Consider the following 16,800-nt stretch of genomic DNA (forward strand, 5'->3'; position numbering starts at 1 on the left):
CAGCTAGGGCTGGGGGGGGATGCACGGGGGCTCAGCGGGGGTGTATACGGGGGTGGGGCGGGGTGTATATGTGCAGGTATGTGCTGTACACCTGTGTGAGTGTGCACATGGGGGTGCAGGCAGTACGGGGGTACATGGGTGTGGCTGGGCGGTGCCTTTGTGCCTGTGCGGGCACACACGCGTTGGGGTGTTTGTAGGTGTGCATGGGGGCACAGCCACACTGGGGGGGGGGGTGTGTGTGCGCGCGTGCATGCATATGTGCACAGATGTGTACACCTGCATCCATGGTGTGTGCACAGAGGGCGAGCAGAGGGTATGGGGGGGGGGTACATGGGTGTGGCTGGGCGGGTCCTCTGTGCCTGTGCAAACCCATACGCACATAGGGGTGTCTGTAGGGGTGTGTACATGGGTGCACGCGCATACAGGTGTGTGGGGTGTGTGCGTGTGCAGGTATATACACCAGCCTACGTGGGGTGTGGGTGTGCACGGGGGGTTGCAGGGGGTACATGGGTGTGGCGGGGCGGTGCCTGTGCGCGCACGCAGGTTGGTAGGTGTGCGCGTGCGCACACTCACACACACGTAGGGGTGTCTGTAGGTGCACCCGCCTCCCCTACACTTACACACCGGTGTTGGGGGGGGGTGTAGGGGTGCCCACACCCCCGCGCAGGGCCGCACACGCGCGCTCCCTCCCACCGCGCGGGGCGTGGCTCGGGAGGCGGGGGGCGTGTCCCCTGCTGGCCCCGCCCCGCGGAGCCCGGCGGGGTCCGGCAGGGGGCGCTGTCGCGCACAGCCGCAGTGGCGGCCGGTCCCGCGGGCCCCGCCGCCGCCGCCGCCGCCGCCGGGCCGGGCCGCGCCAGGAGCGGCGACACCGGGCGATGAGATGACAACGTCCACCCTGCAGGTAGGACGGCGCGGGGTGGGGGGCGCCGCCGCCGCCCGGGGCCCGCTCCCCGCCCCGGGGCCCCGCCGGGCCTCCTCCCGCCCCGCCGCGGGGCTGCAGGCCTCGCCCGGCCCCGCTGCCAGGCCCCGCTCGGGCGGCCCCGGCCCGGCTCGGGCGGCGGGGAGCGGGGGAGGAGGGTGCTGCCGTTCCCTGCGGGAGTGGGGAGGCGGGGGGCGGGTCGGCCGGTGTGGGGAGGTGGACCCTGTACCCGCAGTAGCGGCCCGGCCCCCTCGGCCCTTTTCCGGTGCCGCTCCCCGGCGGCTGACGGCGCCGTGCCCCCCACCCCCGCAGAAAGCCATCGAGCTGGTCACCAAAGCCACCGAGGAGGACAAGGCCAAGAACTACGAGGAGGCGCTGCGGCTGTACCAGCACGCCGTGGAGTACTTCCTGCACGCCATCAAATGTGAGACGGGGCCGGTGTCACCCCCCCCCGGTCACAGCCCGGAGGGCTCGGGGTGGGTGGGTTGTGGGAGGCTCCGGTCGCAGCCCCGGCGTTGCTGGTTGCTGGCTGGGGCGCGGGGCTGTGGGTAATGCTTGCGGAGGGTCTCCACAGATGAGGCTCACAGCGACAAGGCAAAGGAGAGCATCCGAGCCAAGTGCATGCAGTACCTGGACCGGGCAGAGAAGCTGAAGGAGTACCTGCGCAGCAAGGACAAGCAGGGCAAGAAGCCGGTCAAAGAGTCCCAGAATGACAACAAGGGGTGCGTGGGGGCTGTGGGGACCCCCTGCCCGATGGCGGAGCTGCTGCCGGTCCCTCTCCTGACACCTGTCCCCTCTCCCCAGGAGCGACAGTGACAGCGAGGGCGAGAATCCCGAGAAGAAGAAGCTGCAGGAGCAGCTGATGGGTGAGGGGCCACGGCTCCCAAAGTTGCCTGGCTGGCTGTGGGGAGGGGGCCCCGGGGAGCTGCCATGGTGTCCTGCGTGCCAAGGGACAGTGGGGTTGGTGTGGGTGGGGGCTTTGGTGGGGCGGAGGTGTGTGTGGGAGGGCTGGGGTTCTGCCCCTCTCGGCTCTCGGCAGACGTTGGGAGCACAGTGCCAGTCTCTGTGGGGCCATACAAGCAGAGCCGCCCCCTCACAGGTGCCATCATGATGGAGAAGCCCAACGTGCGGTGGAGTGATGTGGCCGGCCTGGAGGGAGCCAAAGAAGCCCTAAAGGAAGCCGTGATCCTGCCCATCAAGTTCCCGCACTTGTTCACTGGTGAGAGTCACGGCAGCCGGGGCGAGCGTGTGCTCCCGCGAGGTGACCCCGAGCAGTGGGGATGTGCGTCCCTGTGGGCCCACATGGGGAGGGGGCAGCTGTGACGCTGGTCTCTGTCACAGGGAAGCGCACGCCCTGGCGAGGGATCCTGCTCTTCGGGCCCCCCGGCACCGGCAAGTCCTACTTGGCCAAGGCTGTGGCCACCGAGGCCAACAACTCCACCTTCTTCTCTGTGTCCTCCTCGGACCTGATGTCGAAGTGGCTGGGAGAGAGCGAGAAGTAAGCTGGTGGCAGGGAGGCGCGGCTGCTGCAGGCTGGCTCCCGGCCTCCCCGCCAATGGGCTGGAGCTCGGGCTGGGGAGCCACCAGCATCGGTGAACCCTGTTAGCACGGGGTTGCCGGGGCGAGCAGCAGCAGGAGGAGCCAGCAGTGCACGGGGCTTCTCAATGGGAGCTGTCGTGGGGTTCGGGTGGTGTTGGCGCTGCGGAGCATCCCTGAGAGGGGACCCCAGCCCCTGCCTTTGCGCCCAGGTTGGTGAAGAACCTCTTTGAGCTGGCGAGGCAGCACAAACCCTCCATCATCTTCATTGACGAGGTGGACTCGCTTTGTGGATCTCGCAATGAGAATGAGAGCGAGGCAGCCCGGCGCATCAAGACGGAGTTCCTGGTGCAGATGCAGGGTGAGCGGGGATGAGCCGGTGCAGGGAGGCCGGTGCGGGCAGGCAAGGGAGAAGCTGCCAGGTGCGTGTGTCCTGCGGCTCCCTGGGGATTGCTCTGAGCTTCTGGCTGTGTTCCTGGACAGGTGTGGGCAACAGCAGCGATGGGATCCTGGTGCTGGGTGCCACCAACATCCCTTGGGTGCTGGACTCAGCCATCAGGAGAAGGTGAGCGGGACCCAATTCCTGCCGTGGTCCCGGCCGTGCGGGGTCGTCCCTGGCAGGGTCTGGCAGCGTGAGGCTCACCCCCCCACACCTGCCCGCAGATTCGAGAAGCGCATCTACATCCCGCTGCCCGAGGAGGCAGCCCGGGCCCAGATGTTCAAGCTGCACCTGGGCAACACCCCGCACTGCCTGACGGAGGCCAACATCCAGGAGCTGGCGCGGAAAACGGATGGCTACTCGGGGGCCGACATCAGCATCATTGTGCGGGATGCCCTGATGCAGCCTGTCCGCAAGGTGCAGTCAGCCACGCACTTCAAAAAGGTGAGTGGGGGCTGCTCCCAGAGTGTGTGTGGGGGGCTCTGTGGGTTCCATGGTCCCCCATGCCCCACCCGTGAGCACCATGCTCTGCCGCAGGTCCGTGGTCCCTCCCGCACCACCCCTGGCGCCTTTGTGGACGACCTCCTGACGCCGTGCTCGCCCGGTGATCCGGGCGCCACCGAAATGACCTGGATGGAGGTGCCCAGCGACAAGCTGATGGAGCCCATCGTCTGCATGGTGAGTGCTGCCGCCGCGCAGGGCTGGGCACCCATCCTGCTGGGCGTAGGCTGGCCCAGCAATGCTGCGGCCCCGGCCCTGCCGGTTCCCAGGTCCTCCTCCTCCAGCACAGCTGTCTGGCTCCAGGCCAGGGCTGTGGCTCCTGGTGGGTGAGCACGACTCCTCTCTCCCCGAGGGGAGCCCCCCAACCTGCCCCCCAGGGTGCTGAGGGCCTGGGGTCCTCTGGGTAGCTCCAGTGCTGCTGTTGGGTGCAGATGCCAGCCCCCAGCCCAGGGTGGCAGCCCCAGAGCCCCTCCAAAACGGGCAGAGCTGTCACTGCTGTGGGGGGGGGGGGTGTCTCTACCCCACAAGAACCCCTCCCAGCACTCGGTCTCAGCCGCCCCCCCGCTCCACGTTTTGCAGTCGGACATGCTGCGCTCGCTGGCCACCACCCGCCCCACCGTGAACGCTGACGATCTCCTGAAGGTGAAGAAATTCACGGAGGATTTCGGACAGGAAGGTTAATGGGGGGTATCTGAGGGGGCATGGAGGGGCTGGGGCAGCAGGGCCCCCCCTCTGTGCTCCCCCACCCGCCGTGCCGGCTGTGCCAAAAAAAAAAAAAGGTTCATTTTCCGCTCACGACTCACCCCATCGCACTGCAGCACCTGGCGGGGTGTGGGGAGCACGGCCCGGAGGGGGGCCTGACACTACCGGGGAGGGCCTGGGCAGCTGGGCGCTCCCCCCAGATGTGCCCCACTCTTCTTCCTGCTCTTTCGTGGTTGTTTTTTTTTTTTATTTTTTAAATTAATGCTGCTTTGGGTTCTGTCTTGTTTATATGAAAATAAAAACAATCCAAATGCTTCAGCTGCTGCCCGACCCCTCCCTGAGGCTCTGACTGCAAAGGGTGGGGGGTGGGGAAACAGCCCAGCCCTCCCCACCAACCCCAGTAACATGCTGCCCCAGGGCTCCCCAAACTCCAGCTGTCCCACAGGGGGCTTTGTACTCATGGCAGAGAAATGGGGGGGAACTACTTGGGGCTTTACCCCCCCCCCCCCCAAGATCAGAGAGTGCTCAGCTCAGCTCCCAGTCCAGGGACTGTCCCCGGCTCAGTCCTGCCGCCCACCCCCAGCAGAACCCCTCGCCCAGCACCTCCCCGGGCCCCAAATAAGCCTCAGAAAGGGGGGATCCCCCCCACCCAACACCTCCCAGCAGCGAGGGCCAGGCTCTGGACGCAGGCAGGAAGGGCCAGGAGCTGCACTGAGTCCTCACGGTGTGTATTGGCCGCCGTGAAGCTAAGCGGGAGCCACTGGCACCATGGCTCCACGCTGTTTTTTACCGGGCTGAGTGCCCAGTGCCGCGCTGGAGGAGCCCCGGGACACGCGTGGGCCTTCGCCACGGCTCTGCTGTGGGGAGGCGGGACGCTGGGGGGCTGTTGGGTGTCAGTCGAGGAGCTCCATCCAGCTGACGTTGGTGAAGGTGCGGGGGTCCATCCGGTCAATGTAGAGGACCCCATCCAGGTGGTCCATCTCATGCTGGATGATGCGGGCAGCCCAGCCCATCGCTTCCCAGGTCACTGGGCGCCCCTGCTCGTCCACGCCTGCAGCCGGTGAGAGCGGCCATCAGGGGAGCGGGCCTGGGGGGTACCGGTGTGGGGGCGGGGGGGGGGCCAGATGGGGGCCTGTTACCGGAGATGTGGACGGCCCAGTGGCGTGGGACGAAGGCAGAGAAGCCCTTGAGGCTGGCGCATCCCTCCGAGGCGGTGACGAGGCGGGCGTCCAGGACGCGGAGCGTGGGGTTCACGAGGACGCGGAGCGGGAAGGGCTCGATGCGGTGGGCGCGGCGCAGCGCCGGCGGGTACCGGCTGCAGCGGGCGGGGGGCAGCTCGGCGGCGAACACCCGCAGCGGCACGCCCAGCTGCGGGGCGCTCAGCCCCAGGCACGGCCCGCGGCGCAGCCCGGCCGCCAGCGCCTCCGCCAGCTCCCGCAGCTCGGGGCCGCCCAACCGCTCCGGGGCCACGGGAGCGGCGGCGGCGCGCAGCACCGGGGCGCCCACCTGGCACGGGGCGGCGAAGGGCGGCGCGGGCGGGCCCAGCACCCGCCGCCGCAGCGCCCGCCAGTAGGAGCGCTCCCGCTGGCCCCAGCCCGCCGCCTGCCCGCACCCGCGGCCCGGGGGACCCGCCCGGGCCCGCACCCGCACGGCCGCCAGCGCCGCCGCCATGACGGCCGGCCCGCGCGCTCCGCTACGGGGGCCGCGGGGCGGGACGGGAGGGCGACGCCTGGCGGCGGGAGGCCGGCACCGCGCCCGGAGCGGCCAGCGGGGAGGCGGGCAGGGGCGCGGGCAGGAGGGCCTGCGGGCGGCCGGCGGTGCGGGCAGGAGGGCCTGCGGGCGGGCCGGGGGAGCGGGCAGGAGGGCCTGCGGGCGGCCGGGGGAGCGGGCAGGAGGGCCTGCGGGCGGCCGGGGGAGCGGGCAGGAGGGCCTGCGGGCGGCCGGGGGCGCGGGCAGGAGGGCCTGCGGGCGGCCGGGGGAGCGGGCAGGAGGGCCTGCGGGCGGCCGGGGGCGCGGGCAGGAGGGCCTGCGGGCGGGCCGGGGGAGCGGGCAGGAGGGCCTGCGGGCTGCCGGGGGAGCGGGCAGGAGGGCCTGCGGGCGGGCCGGGGGCGCGGGCAGGAGGGCCTGCGGGCGGCCGGGGGAGCGGGCAGGAGGGCCTGCGGGCTGCCGGGGGAGCGGGCAGGAGGGCCTGCGGGCGGCCGGGGGAGCGGGCAGGAGGGCCTGCGGGCGGCCGGGGGAGCGGGCAGGAGGGCCTGCGGGCGGCCGGCGGTGCGGGCAGGAGGGCCTGCGGGCGGCCGGGGGAGCGGGCAGGAGGGCCGGGGGAGCGGGCAGGAGGGCCTGCGGGCGGCCGGGGGAGCGGGCAGGAGGGCCTGCGGGCAGGCCGGGGGCGCGGGCAGGAGGGCCTGCGGGCGGCCGGGGGCGCGGGCAGGAGGGCCTGCGGGCGGCCGGCGGTGCGGGCAGGAGGGCCGGGGGAGCGGGCAGGAGGGCCTGCGGGCGGCCGGGGGAGCGGGCAGGAGGGCCTGCGGGCGGCCGGGGGAGCGGGCAGGAGGGCCGGGGGAGCGGGCAGGAGGGCCTGCGGGCGGCCGGGGGAGCGGGCAGGAGGGCCTGCGGGCAGGCCGGGGGCGCGGGCAGGAGGGCCTGCGGGCGGCCGGGGGCGCGGGCAGGAGGGCCTGCGGGCGGCCGGCGGTGCGGGCAGGAGGGCCGGGGGAGCGGGCAGGAGGGCCTGCGGGCGGCCGGGGGAGCGGGCAGGAGGGCCTGCGGGCAGGCCGGGGGCGCGGGCAGGAGGGCCTGCGGGCGGCCGGGGGAGCGGGCAGGAGGGCCTGCGGGCGGCCGGGGGAGCGGGCAGGAGGGCCTGCGGGCGGCCGGGGGCGCGGGCAGGAGGGCCTGCGGGCGGCCGGGGGAGCGGGCAGGAGGGCCTGCGGGCGGCCGGGGGCGCGGGCAGGAGGGCCTGCGGGCGGGCCGGGGGAGCGGGCAGGAGGGCCTGCGGGCGGCCGGGGGCGCGGGCAGGAGGGCCTGCGGGCGGGCCGGGGGAGCGGGCAGGAGGGCCTGCGGGCGGCCGGGGGAGCGGGCAGGAGGGCCTGCGGGCGGGCCGGGGGAGCGGGCAGGAGGGCCTGCGGGCGGCCGGGGGAGCGGGCAGGAGGGCCTGCGGGCGGCCGGGGGAGCGGGCAGGAGGGCCTGCGGGCGGCCGGGGGCGCGGGCAGGAGGGCCTGCGGGCGCGCCGGGGGAGCGGGCAGGAGGGCCTGCGGGCGGCCGGCGGTGCGGGCAGGAGGGCCTGCGGGCGGCCGGCGGTGCGGGCAGGAGGGCCTGCGGGCGGCCGGGGGAGCGGGCAGGAGGGCCTGCGGGCGCGCCGGGGGAGCGGGCAGGAGGGCCTGCGGGCGCGCAGGGGGCGCGGGCAGGAGGGCCTGCGGGCGGCCGGGGGAGCGGGCAGGAGGGCCTGCGGGCGCGCCGGGGGAGCGGGCAGGAGGGCCTGCGGGCGGGCCGGGGGAGCGGGCAGGAGGGCCTGCGGGCGGGCCGGGGGAGCGGGCAGGAGGGCCTGCGGGCGGGCCGGGGGAGCGGGCAGGAGGGCCTGCGGGCGGGCCGGGGGCGCGGGCAGGAGGGCCTGCGGGCGCGCCGGGGGAGCGGGCAGGAGGGCCTGCGGGCGGGCCGGGGGAGCGGGCAGGAGGGCCTGCGGGCGCGCCGGGGGCGCGGGCAGGAGGGCCTGCGGGCGGGCCGGGGGAGCGGGCAGGAGGGCCTGCGGGCGGGCCGGGGGAGCGGGCAGGAGGGCCTGCGGGCGCGCCGGGGGAGCGGGCAGGAGGGCCTGCGGGCGGGCCGGGGGCGCGGGCAGGAGGGCCTGCGGGCGGCCGGGGGAGCGGGCAGGAGGGCCTGCGGGCGGCCGGGGGAGCGGGCAGGAGGGCCTGCGGGCGGGCTGGGGGAGCGGGCAGGAGGGCCTGCGGGCGGGCCGGGGGAGCGGGCAGGAGGGCCTGCGGGCACCCCTACCCGCCCCACACCCCCTGCGCGCCCGCAGGAGAGACCACGGGCAGGGGTCCAGGCAGGGGCAGGCAGCGAAGAGGCAGGCAGGGGCTGCTTCACACCCAAGGGTTGGGGGGGTCTTGGGGTGAGACAGCCCGGCCCAGCCCCGCTACCCCGTGGCTGTTGGGATGTCTGGCAGTAGAGGCCCCTCAGGGGGTGTCTCCTGCTCCTGCAAAGGCAGGGATTCCCCCGGAACAGCCTCCTCTTCCACCTCTGGGCACGGGGTGTTCTCCTGGGCCGGCTCCGGCAGGAGGAAAGCCAGTGGCTCCCTGAGGGCGACTACATCAATGCGGCCCAGGTGGCCAAAGCGCTGCAGCTGGGTGGGGGGTACACCTGTCGGACATGGAGAGGGAGCTCAGTGGGGCCTGGGGCAGTAGGGAACCCCCACAGAGGTGCCAAAGCGAGACGGGACAGAGGATGTCTCAGGGAGGGGAGCTGTAAGCCCCCAGGGTCTCACCCAGTGCCTGCGCGATCTGTGCTGGGGGAAACAGGACCTGGAGGCAGCGGTTCAGGTAGGGCAGCAGGTCTTCCAGGAAAGCCATGCAGAACTGGGCAAAGAGCTCCTGCTCCCGCCCGCTGAAGGCCGCCTCCTCTGCACGGTGGAAGGCCAGGATGGTTTTGGTCACCTGGATTGGAAAGAAGAGGCGTTAATTCCCCAGAGAATCATTAATTCGCCTACAGACAGCCCCACGTGCCAAACAGCCGCTTCCCTCCCACTGTGCCAGGCCATTTGTACAAGGGTCAAGGCTCAGTGCCAGGTCCTGCCCTTGGGTCACACCAACCCCAGGCAACGCTCCAGGCCTGGGGCAGAGGGGTTGAAAAGGTGCCCGGCAAAGGCCCTGGGGGTGCTGGCTGACAGCCGGCTGGGCATGAGCCAGCAGTGCCCAGGTGGCCAAGGAGGCCACCAGCCCCCGGGCTTGTGTCAGCACTGGTGTGGCCAGCAGAAGCCGGGCAGGGATGGGGCCCCTGTGCTTGGCCCTGGGAAGGCCCCACCTCGAATGCTGGGCTCAGGTTTGGGCCCCTCGGGACAAGAAGGGCCTTGAGGGGCTGGAGCGTGTCCAGAGAAGGGCAGCGGGGCTGGGGCAGGGTCTGGAGCACAAGTGTGCTGGGGGGCGGCTGGGGGAGCTGGGGGGGTTTAGCCTGGAGAAGAGGGGGCTGAGGGGAGCCCTTCTCGCTCTCTGCAGCTGCCTGAGAGGGGCTGGAGTGAGGGGGGGGTTGGTCTCTGCTCCCAAGTAACAAGTGATAGGACAAGAGGAAACAGCCTCAAGCTGCGTCAGGGGAGGTTTAGATTGGATATTAGGAAAAATTTCTTGACAGAAAGGGCTATCAAGCACGGGAGAGGCTGCCCAGGGCAGTGGTGGAGTCACCATCCCTGGAGCTATTTAAAAGACGTGTAGATGTGGTGCTTGGGGACGTGGGCTTGGCAGGGCTGGGTTAATGGATGGACTTGATGACCTTAAAGGTCTTTTCCAACCTATGTGATCCTACCCTACGAATGCCTGGGGCAGGGCACGCCCATCCCCGAGTCCTCCCAGGACAAGGCAGAGCTCTGTCCCCCAGCACTTCACCTCGCCAAGTGCATCCTCCAGGCAGGCGGTGACATCTTGGGCCAGGGCAATGGGGCAGCAGAGCCGCAGGTCATTGAAGGCGACGAGGAGGCCATTGAGGAAGCAGGCGAGGGGTGGGAAGTCCAGTAGCACCATGGGTGGCTGCAGCGTCCCTGGCTGGGCCGCAGGCACCGGCACCCCTGCACTGCCCCCCAGGGCAGCCGGGGCGGAAATGAGCGTGTAGGAATTCATCTCCTCCCGAAATTTCTCCACCACCTCTTCCACTGCCTTCCCAAAAGTGGCAGCGGCCACGCGCTGGAAGAGAGGGGCCAGCTGGCCACGGAAATCAGCCCCCACCCTGCTGAAGGAGAGGCCAAAGTACATGCACTGTCCCAGCAGTGAGTCCAGGCGGCCGCCCACCCCACGCCGGAGATCACGCTCCAGCGTCTGCAGGAACTCGGAGACCTTCTGCAGTACCCAGCCGTGGAAGATGGCCCCCTCGTTGAGGGCCTGCCCCTCAGGGGGCAGGAGCGGCTCCTCGTCGGAGAAGATGGCGCGATACTGGGTGATGATGTCAAAGAGGTGGACGCGGCAAGCCTCGATGGTCTTGGTGATGTGGAAGTAGGGGTCGTCGTCGGGGATGGAGGCCTGGATGGAGCGCAGCCAGGCATCCCGCGCCTGCAGGAACTTGATGCGCAGCTCAGCCTCTGTGAAGACGTCCATGCGCCGCAGGTAGCCGATGACCCGCAGGCAGGCCGGCAGCTGGATATTGGTGCGGAGCTGCTGGATGAGCTGGTTCAGCATCAGCTGGGCAGACTGGCGCACCTCGTCCACAATGCCCTGGGGCAGGAGACAGGCCTCAGCCACAGCGGCCAGGTGCATGGCGGCCGCAGGGCAGAGCAGGGCCTACCTGGATCACGGGGATGCTGCTGTGCTTCCTCTCCAGCCGGCGCACATAGGTGGCCAGCTCCAGTGCCTCCTCGTAGTAGCCGTTGCGGACACAGGTGTCCATGAGCTGTGGGATCTCCAGGATCTCCAGGATCTCCGTGTGCCGGTTCAGTGTCAGGCTGTTCATGCGCCGGCTGCAAGCGATCTCCTCAGCATCGCGCATGAAGTTCCTGTGGGATTGGGGGGGGATCACTACAAGGCTTCCCCCTGCAGCTGGGGGACCCTGGGACCCTCCCACCCACCCCCAAATTCTCCCCAGCACTATCTGGGGCCCCCTCCCAGCCCTTCCTCTGCCCTCAGTCCTGGCCAGCCCCAATCCTTACTGGGCCCAGTACCAGGGCTCCCCTGCCCCCCCAGGTTACTCCTACCCCCTCAGACCCTGTCCCAGACTCAGTCCATACCCCATCCTTTCTGCTTTCCACCCTGCCATTTCCACCCGTGCCTTCCCCACCCTGGGTGGCCCGGCCACCCTGATCCTCGTCCCCTACCCCCGGTGCCCCTCCTGCCCTGATCCTCGTCCCATGCCCCCGGTGCCCCTGCCGCCCCGGTCCTCGTCCCCTGTCCCCAGTCCCCATCCCCGAGCACCCCCGCCGCCCCGGTCCCCGTCCCCTGCTACCCTTGCCACCTCAGTCCCTGTCCCGTCCCCAGTGCCCCCACCGCCCCGTTGCCCGTCCCCGCACCGGCAGGCGTCCTGGAGGGCGGGCAGGCGGCTCAGCAGGCTGCCGAGGCGGCTCTCGATGCCGCCGAAGCCGTGACCGGCGCGGCCGGTGCACTCGGCGGAGCGGATGAAGGCCCGGTAGTGCTCGAAGGCCAGGCGGCGCGTCTCCGCCCCGACCCGCGCCCGCTCCGCCGCCAGCCGCGCCGGCTCCCGGCCCAGCTCCGCCAGCCCCAGCGCCGCCAGCTCGGACACGTAGGCGGAGAGCTCGGGGCCTCCGGGCCCCGCCGCCGCCGGGCCGCGCAGCCAGGCCAGCACCCGGGCCTCCTCCGCCACGGCCGCCGCCATGGCGCCGCTCTGCCCGCCCGCTCTCTATGGTGCGCCGCGCCGCTTCCGGCTCCGCAAGGCTTCCGGTTCCGCCGGTTCCGGTGCGGCGTGCGCCGCGTGTGCGAGCGATGCGGCCGCTGACGGAGGCGGAGACTCGGGCGGTGTTCGAGAAGCTGGGGAAATAGTGAGGGGCGCGGGGGGACGGCAGAGGGGGTGGGCCCGGGGAGGTGCGCCGGGACCGGGACCGGGCTCACGGTGTCTGTCTCCACAGCATCGGCGAGAACATCCAGCTGCTGGTGGACCGGCCCGATGGCACCTACTGTTTCCGCCTGCACCGGGACCGCGTCTATTACCTGAGGTGTGAGCGGGGCTGGGGGGGATGGTGGGGGCGGGACCGGGGGGCGGCGGGGTCGGGCGGGTACCGGGGGTGCTCCTGTGCCGGCCTGCGTGGGGCCGCTGTCCCGGAGCCGCTCCAGCTCTGTCCCCTCCGTCTCCCCGCAGCGAGAAGCTGCTGAAGGTGGCAGCGAGCGTCCCCCGGGACAACCTGGTGTCGCCAGGCTCCTGCTTCGGGAAGTTCACCAAGACGCAGAAGTTCCGCCTCAGCGTCACGGCGCTGGATTTCCTGGCGCCCTACGCCAAGGTGGGACGCGGACCCCCCGCCGGCCCCCGGCCCCTGCCCGGCCCCCCGCCCTCACCCGCTTTGCGTCTCTCTTGCAGTACAAGGTGTGGGTGAAGCCTGGCTCGGAGCAGTCCTTCCTCTACGGCAACCACGTCCTGAAGTCGGGGCTGGGCCGCATCACGGAGAACACGGCCCAGTACCAGGGCGTGGTGGTGTACTCCATGGCCGACGTCCCGCTGGTGAGTGGCCGGAGCAGCCCCTGCGTTTCCCAGGCCCAGGGAATGCAGACATTGAGGTGCTGGAGCGTGTCCAGAGAAGGGCAGCGGGGCTGGGGCAGGGTCTGGAGCACAAGTGTGCTGGGGGGCGGCTGAGGGGGCTGGGGGGGTTTAGCCTGGAGAAGAGGGGGCTGAGGGGAGCCCTTCTCGCTCTCTGCAGCTGCCTGAGAGGGGCTGGAGTGAGGGGGGGGGTTGGTCTCTGCTCCCAAGTAACAAGTGATAGGACAAGAGGAAACAGCCTCAAGCTGCATCAGGGGAGGTTTAGATTGGATATTAGGGAAAACTTCTTCACTGCAAGAGTGGACAGGCACTGGCACAGTCTGTCCAGAGGGGCGGTGGAGTCACCATCCCTGGGGGGGTTAAAAAAACATGTGGACACGGCACTTCAGGGCATGGTTTAGGAGGCCTGGGGGTGTTGGGTTGGCAGTTGGACTTGAAGATCCTGGAGGTCTTTTCCAACCTTAATGATGCTATGATTCTATGAAAACCTGCTCTCACCTTTCCCTCATCCCACCCCCAGGGCTTTGGGGTGGCCGCCAAGTCCACCCAGGAGTGCCGGAAGGTGGATCCCATGGCCATCGTCGTGTTCCACCAGGCCGACGTCGGGGAGTATGTGCGGAACGAGGACACACTGACCTAAGGGACCTTGAGCCTTTCTGAGCAGAACGGACTTTGTCCTGCACCGTCGGTGCAGCAGCGGCATGGGGAGCCGTGGGAGCCCACCCCGAGGAGGGCGGAGGGGCTGGGAGCCACCTGTGCACGGCCCCGCACCCCTGGGGGGGCTGCTGCCAAGGCGAGGAGGGGCTCCCCCAGCACCAGCCCTGCCCCTGCCATCACATAAAGCCCATTCCTTCTCCCAGAGTGTTCGTTGTCTAGTGCGGAACCTCAGGTGGGGCCCCCTCTCCGCCTGCCTGGGGTGCTGCATTGGGAGGTGGTGTGACTCCAGGGGGAGAAGGACTGCGTTTGGTTCAACCGATGAGGCTGGGGGAAGGCCCGCAGCCCAGGGCTGAGCTGTCAGAGGCTGGCAGCAGAGCTCTGGGGAGGGAGGGATGGGGCAGGCAGCTGCCTGCAGGGCAGGGCTTGCTTTGCCCGAGCATGCCAAGGATGGACAGCAGGCAGCAGGCTGTGATCGCTCCACAGAGCGTGTGCCAGGGTTCCTTTATTGGGTTTCTGGTAGAAAAGGCATGGTGGGACACTAATGATGGGCAGGGATGCAACAAACTGACCCAGCACACAGAGCTCAGGTGATTGCATCGTGCTGTTCCTCTGTCGGGGAGATTTTGGCCGAGGCAGGGCTAAAGCAGAGGCAGGAGTGGGGGAAACTCTCCTTCCTCCTCCCCCAGGCAGGATCCGGCCTTCCCTCCTGCTCTGTGAAGGGGCAGAGCAGCAGCTCGGTCGCCGGGCGCTGTGGGCAGCAGTCTTGCCCATGGTCCTGGGTACTGCTAGCACTGCTGCCTGCTGGAGGTTTGCACATTGAAGAGGCGCTTCAAGAAGTAGAGCTGCAGGACCCCGGAGAGGACAATGACGCAGCTCTGAGCCATCGACCACCAGTTGACGTAGTTGTAGTTGGACTCCAGGAGGAAGGAGTCGGCCCCTCTCCGCATCCGGGCAAAGTTGTAGAACCGCCACATGTGGAAGATGTGGAGCTGCAGCTTCTGGATGCTGACCTGCAGGAGAGGCGGGCGCTCGGCAGCGGTGCCGCAGCAGAGCCCGGGGCTGGCAGAGCCGCTCCGAGAGCCACTCGCTGGGCTCAGCGTTAAGCTGCAGCTCGGCCATCAGGAAACGCCCTCCTTTGTTCCCTTGGGAGGACATGCCTGTCCCTGCTGCATTGAAACACCCTGTGGTCGCCCTGATACTCACCCCAATCGCTTCCAGGGTGTTGTTCAGCTCTTTCCTCTCTTGCGGCTGCTTGTTTTCCATGTTGACGCCTTCGTAGTAGACACCGAAGTTGAGATACACCTGCATGAAGCCAAAGTGGTTTTGCTGGTTGTCCAGGCACAGCTGGTAAAAACCTGCAGAGACATGGGGATGAGTAGAAGAGCTGCTGCCAAGCAGACCCATCCCCAGCACTCCACCCTCATCCTCCCCGTTAGGGAGGGAGGCGTGATCAGAGCGATCAATGCCTGGGGAAGTGCCCTCGGAGCTGCTGCCTCTGCCCGCAGTGGGGCCAGGCAGGGACCGGGGCAGCAGGGACCTGTCTCCTTGGTGAGGAAGTTGATCTGTCCTCGCACGTGCTGGGAAGCACCAAGCTGGACGCCGTTGGGGTCACTCGCCGTGGCCAGGATGTTCCTGCTGTTGGCAATCCCTGTCGCCCGCTGCACCTGGAGGCAGGAAACACCCGAGGGGTGTTCGTGGGCCTGTCTCTGCACCCAGGAAACAGATGGGAGCCCGGAAGAGCCCTCACGTGCATGGCAGGGACCCAGTGGGGACCTGACTCTGCCAGGGGTTGGGCTGGGGTCTGTGGGGAGCTGCCCCCTTTGTTACTGTGAGCCGAGGCCAGGAACAGCCTTTCAGCAAGCTGCCAGCAACTAAAAACCTGCAGCCCTGGGTAATGAACCCCGTGTTCCCCAACGCCTGCTCCCGGTGCTGCAGGCGCTCGCAGAGACCCCACATCCCCCACCCCGGCTCCCTGCTGCCTGGGTCGGGTGCTGCTGGCACCACCGCTGCTGGAGCGCTGGGTGATGGAGCTGGGCCGAGCAGAGCCAGGGAGAAGCCGCCAGTGCCAGGCATGGCCGTGCCCGGGCTCTCCTTCATCCAGCCTCGTGTAAACAGGAGATAAAAGGGCTGCAGTTTCCTCTGCGGGAAGGGGACGGGGTGCAGGGACAAGCAGATAGGGCTGTGCCCAGGCCCTTCTGTGCACCTTCCAGCTGCGGCTCAGAGGAGAGCCGAGGGCTGTGCAACAGCCTCAAGCTGGCCCGGTGAAGGGCAGAGCTCCCTGCAGCGCCGGACACCCTGCAGCTCCCTGTGAGTGAGCTCCGGGGGCTCGGGCACCATGTCCACAGCTCTGAGCACCACTTCATGGTTTTAAAACAGGTATTAAAAAAAAAATGCATAGGATTGATGATGGAAATTGCCTAAAAAAGCACTGTCCCTCAGAAGACGCAGCCAAGTGACTGCAACCATTCCCTGTCTCAACCAAGGGCCTTTCCCGCGCAAAGCAAACCACCCCTGCCCAAGGGGCAGCAGGGTTGGAGGTCAGCCAGCGCATGGTCTTCATCCCACGGCATCTCCTTCCACCCCTCCACCTGGTCGCAGGACGAAGGTGATGGAGGACTGCCTGCTGCGGGACCTGCCGCACCCTCAGAGGCGGCAGCCGGCACCACCGCAGAGCCACTGCGCGGGGCTGATCCAGCGCGGCCGTTCCCTGACCCCGTCAGCAGCTGCACCGCGCCAGCAGCTTCCCAGGACACATCCCGCAACGCTCACCTCGTAGCTGAAGAAAAAGTTGCCGCTCTGGTGCGCGAACTGCCAGAAGCACTCCACGGTGCCGGCGGGGATGACGATGGCGAAGTCGTAGCGATCCGCCCCGCGGAAGGGGGGCTCCTGGCCGGACCCGCTCAGGGGCTCAGCCCTGGGGCAGCTGGCAGGGCTCAGCAGCGCCAGGAGCACCAGCAGCAGCATCCTGCTTCCCAGCCCCAGCGCTCCCTCCCGCCCGGGCAGGGCAGGAGCGGGGACCCAAGGTGGCAGGGGTAATCATTAACTGCTCCGCACTCGGCAGCGCCGGGGCCAGCATCGGGAGGAGCAGGGCACAGGTTCTGCTCCTCAAGGTGATCTCGGCACAGAGCAGGAGCTGGTCCGGCTCGGCCGCGTTGCAGGTCGCCCAGCTGAGCCCTTCTGTAGAGGCAGGGGCTGCCGTGAAGCACCGCGGTCACCAGCAGCAGCTCCCGGCTGTGGCGAGCTGCTCACCAGCCCGCCCCGCTCCCCTTGCTGACCGATGCTTTGCCAGGCTGCGTCTCCTGAACAAGCAAATTAAGCAGGAAAAGTGTTTTACTCCAAGAAACTTCCCATTTCTTAGAGTAATGGCAATGCCCGTGCAGCCTGGGGCAAGAGCCTGACCCAGAGGGAAGGAGGATGGGCTCAGCCCCAGGCAGCACAAATGCATCTCCTTCCAGCTGGGCACAGCACCCGCACGACCGACGGGCGCTGCCTCACACTGCCAGTTACTGGTCCAGCTTGCGGCTCCCACCAAGCCTCTCCGTCCCAGCACCAGCCCCTGCAAGCGCAGGCTGCTCCCACCCCAGGGACACGGTTTTAACAAGCAGAAGCAGAGGGAAACGCACAGCCACAGCCAGGTGACAAGGGAAGCTCGTTCCAGCAGCTGCTG

The 16,800-nt window shown here is 69.4% G+C and overlaps 4 protein-coding genes across 5 annotated transcripts; 2 read left to right on the forward strand and 2 right to left on the reverse strand.

The window, feature by feature from the left end:
* Window positions 1-758: 758 nt before the first annotated feature.
* VPS4A (vacuolar protein sorting 4 homolog A) lies at window positions 759-4,415 on the forward strand. The gene is made up of 11 exons (XM_064459836.1): window positions 759-901; window positions 1,232-1,343; window positions 1,494-1,641; window positions 1,724-1,785; window positions 2,019-2,138; window positions 2,261-2,417; window positions 2,668-2,816; window positions 2,939-3,020; window positions 3,119-3,338; window positions 3,432-3,572; window positions 3,975-4,415. The coding sequence occupies exons 1-11, from the start codon at window positions 881-883 to the stop codon at window positions 4,074-4,076; spliced, it is 1,314 nt and encodes a 437-aa protein (XP_064315906.1). The 5' UTR covers window positions 759-880; the 3' UTR covers window positions 4,077-4,415.
* A 394-nt stretch (window positions 4,416-4,809) lies between these two features.
* On the reverse strand, window positions 4,810-11,645 carry COG8 (component of oligomeric golgi complex 8). 2 transcript variants are annotated; one of them, XM_064459835.1, is made up of 5 exons: window positions 11,281-11,644; window positions 10,563-10,770; window positions 9,674-10,492; window positions 8,563-8,731; window positions 4,810-5,148 (listed from the first exon to the last, which is right to left on the reverse strand). In XM_064459835.1, exons 1-5 carry the CDS (start codon window positions 11,601-11,603, stop codon window positions 4,991-4,993), a joined length of 1,677 nt encoding a protein of 558 aa, XP_064315905.1. In that variant the 5' UTR covers window positions 11,604-11,644; the 3' UTR covers window positions 4,810-4,990. The 2 variants fall into 2 exon arrangements, with proteins under 2 accessions (XP_064315905.1, XP_064315904.1); XM_064459834.1 differs by lacking the exon at window positions 4,810-5,148 and adding an exon at window positions 8,109-8,438 and having other exon boundaries at window positions 11,281-11,645.
* On the forward strand, window positions 11,634-13,335 carry NIP7 (nucleolar pre-rRNA processing protein NIP7). Its single transcript, XM_064459837.1, has 5 exons — window positions 11,634-11,766; window positions 11,854-11,940; window positions 12,084-12,222; window positions 12,300-12,440; window positions 12,997-13,335. Exons 1-5 carry the CDS (start codon window positions 11,711-11,713, stop codon window positions 13,114-13,116), a joined length of 543 nt encoding a protein of 180 aa, XP_064315907.1. The 5' UTR covers window positions 11,634-11,710; the 3' UTR covers window positions 13,117-13,335.
* Window positions 13,336-13,685: 350 nt separating this feature from the next.
* Window positions 13,686-16,131, reverse strand: TMED6 (transmembrane p24 trafficking protein 6). The gene is made up of 4 exons (XM_064459841.1): window positions 15,903-16,131; window positions 14,671-14,797; window positions 14,337-14,488; window positions 13,686-14,143 (listed from the first exon to the last, which is right to left on the reverse strand). Exons 1-4 carry the CDS (start codon window positions 16,095-16,097, stop codon window positions 13,919-13,921), a joined length of 699 nt encoding a protein of 232 aa, XP_064315911.1. The 5' UTR covers window positions 16,098-16,131; the 3' UTR covers window positions 13,686-13,918.
* Between the last annotated feature and the right edge of the window lie 669 nt (window positions 16,132-16,800).

This window comes from Phalacrocorax carbo, chromosome 8, assembly GCF_963921805.1.
Source record: "Phalacrocorax carbo chromosome 8, bPhaCar2.1, whole genome shotgun sequence".
NCBI classification, from domain to species: domain Eukaryota; kingdom Metazoa; phylum Chordata; class Aves; order Suliformes; family Phalacrocoracidae; genus Phalacrocorax; species Phalacrocorax carbo.

Coding starts and splice junctions, on each gene's coding strand:
- COG8 (XM_064459834.1), bottom strand. CDS start 11,603: ATGGCGGCGGCCGTGGCGGAGGAGGCCCGGGTGCTGGCCTGGCTGCGC. Junction 10,771..11,280: donor GCCCTCCAGGACGCCTGCCG/GTGCGGGGACGG, acceptor CCAATCCCACAG/GAACTTCATGCGCGATGCTG. Junction 8,439..8,562: donor ACAGATCGCGCAGGCACTGG/GTGAGACCCTGG, acceptor CATGTCCGACAG/GTGTACCCCCCACCCAGCTG.
- NIP7 (XM_064459837.1), top strand. CDS start 11,711: ATGCGGCCGCTGACGGAGGCGGAGACTCGGGCGGTGTTCGAGAAGCTG. Junction 12,223..12,299: donor TCCTGGCGCCCTACGCCAAG/GTGGGACGCGGA, acceptor TCTCTCTTGCAG/TACAAGGTGTGGGTGAAGCC. Junction 12,441..12,996: donor CCATGGCCGACGTCCCGCTG/GTGAGTGGCCGG, acceptor TCCCACCCCCAG/GGCTTTGGGGTGGCCGCCAA.
- TMED6 (XM_064459841.1), bottom strand. CDS start 16,097: ATGCTGCTGCTGGTGCTCCTGGCGCTGCTGAGCCCTGCCAGCTGCCCC. Junction 14,489..14,670: donor CTTCCTCACCAAGGAGACAG/GTCCCTGCTGCC, acceptor ATGTCTCTGCAG/GTTTTTACCAGCTGTGCCTG. Junction 14,144..14,336: donor ACACCCTGGAAGCGATTGGG/GTGAGTATCAGG, acceptor CCTCTCCTGCAG/GTCAGCATCCAGAAGCTGCA.
- VPS4A (XM_064459836.1), top strand. CDS start 881: ATGACAACGTCCACCCTGCAG. Junction 1,344..1,493: donor CTTCCTGCACGCCATCAAAT/GTGAGACGGGGC, acceptor GGGTCTCCACAG/ATGAGGCTCACAGCGACAAG. Junction 1,642..1,723: donor TCCCAGAATGACAACAAGGG/GTGCGTGGGGGC, acceptor CCCTCTCCCCAG/GAGCGACAGTGACAGCGAGG.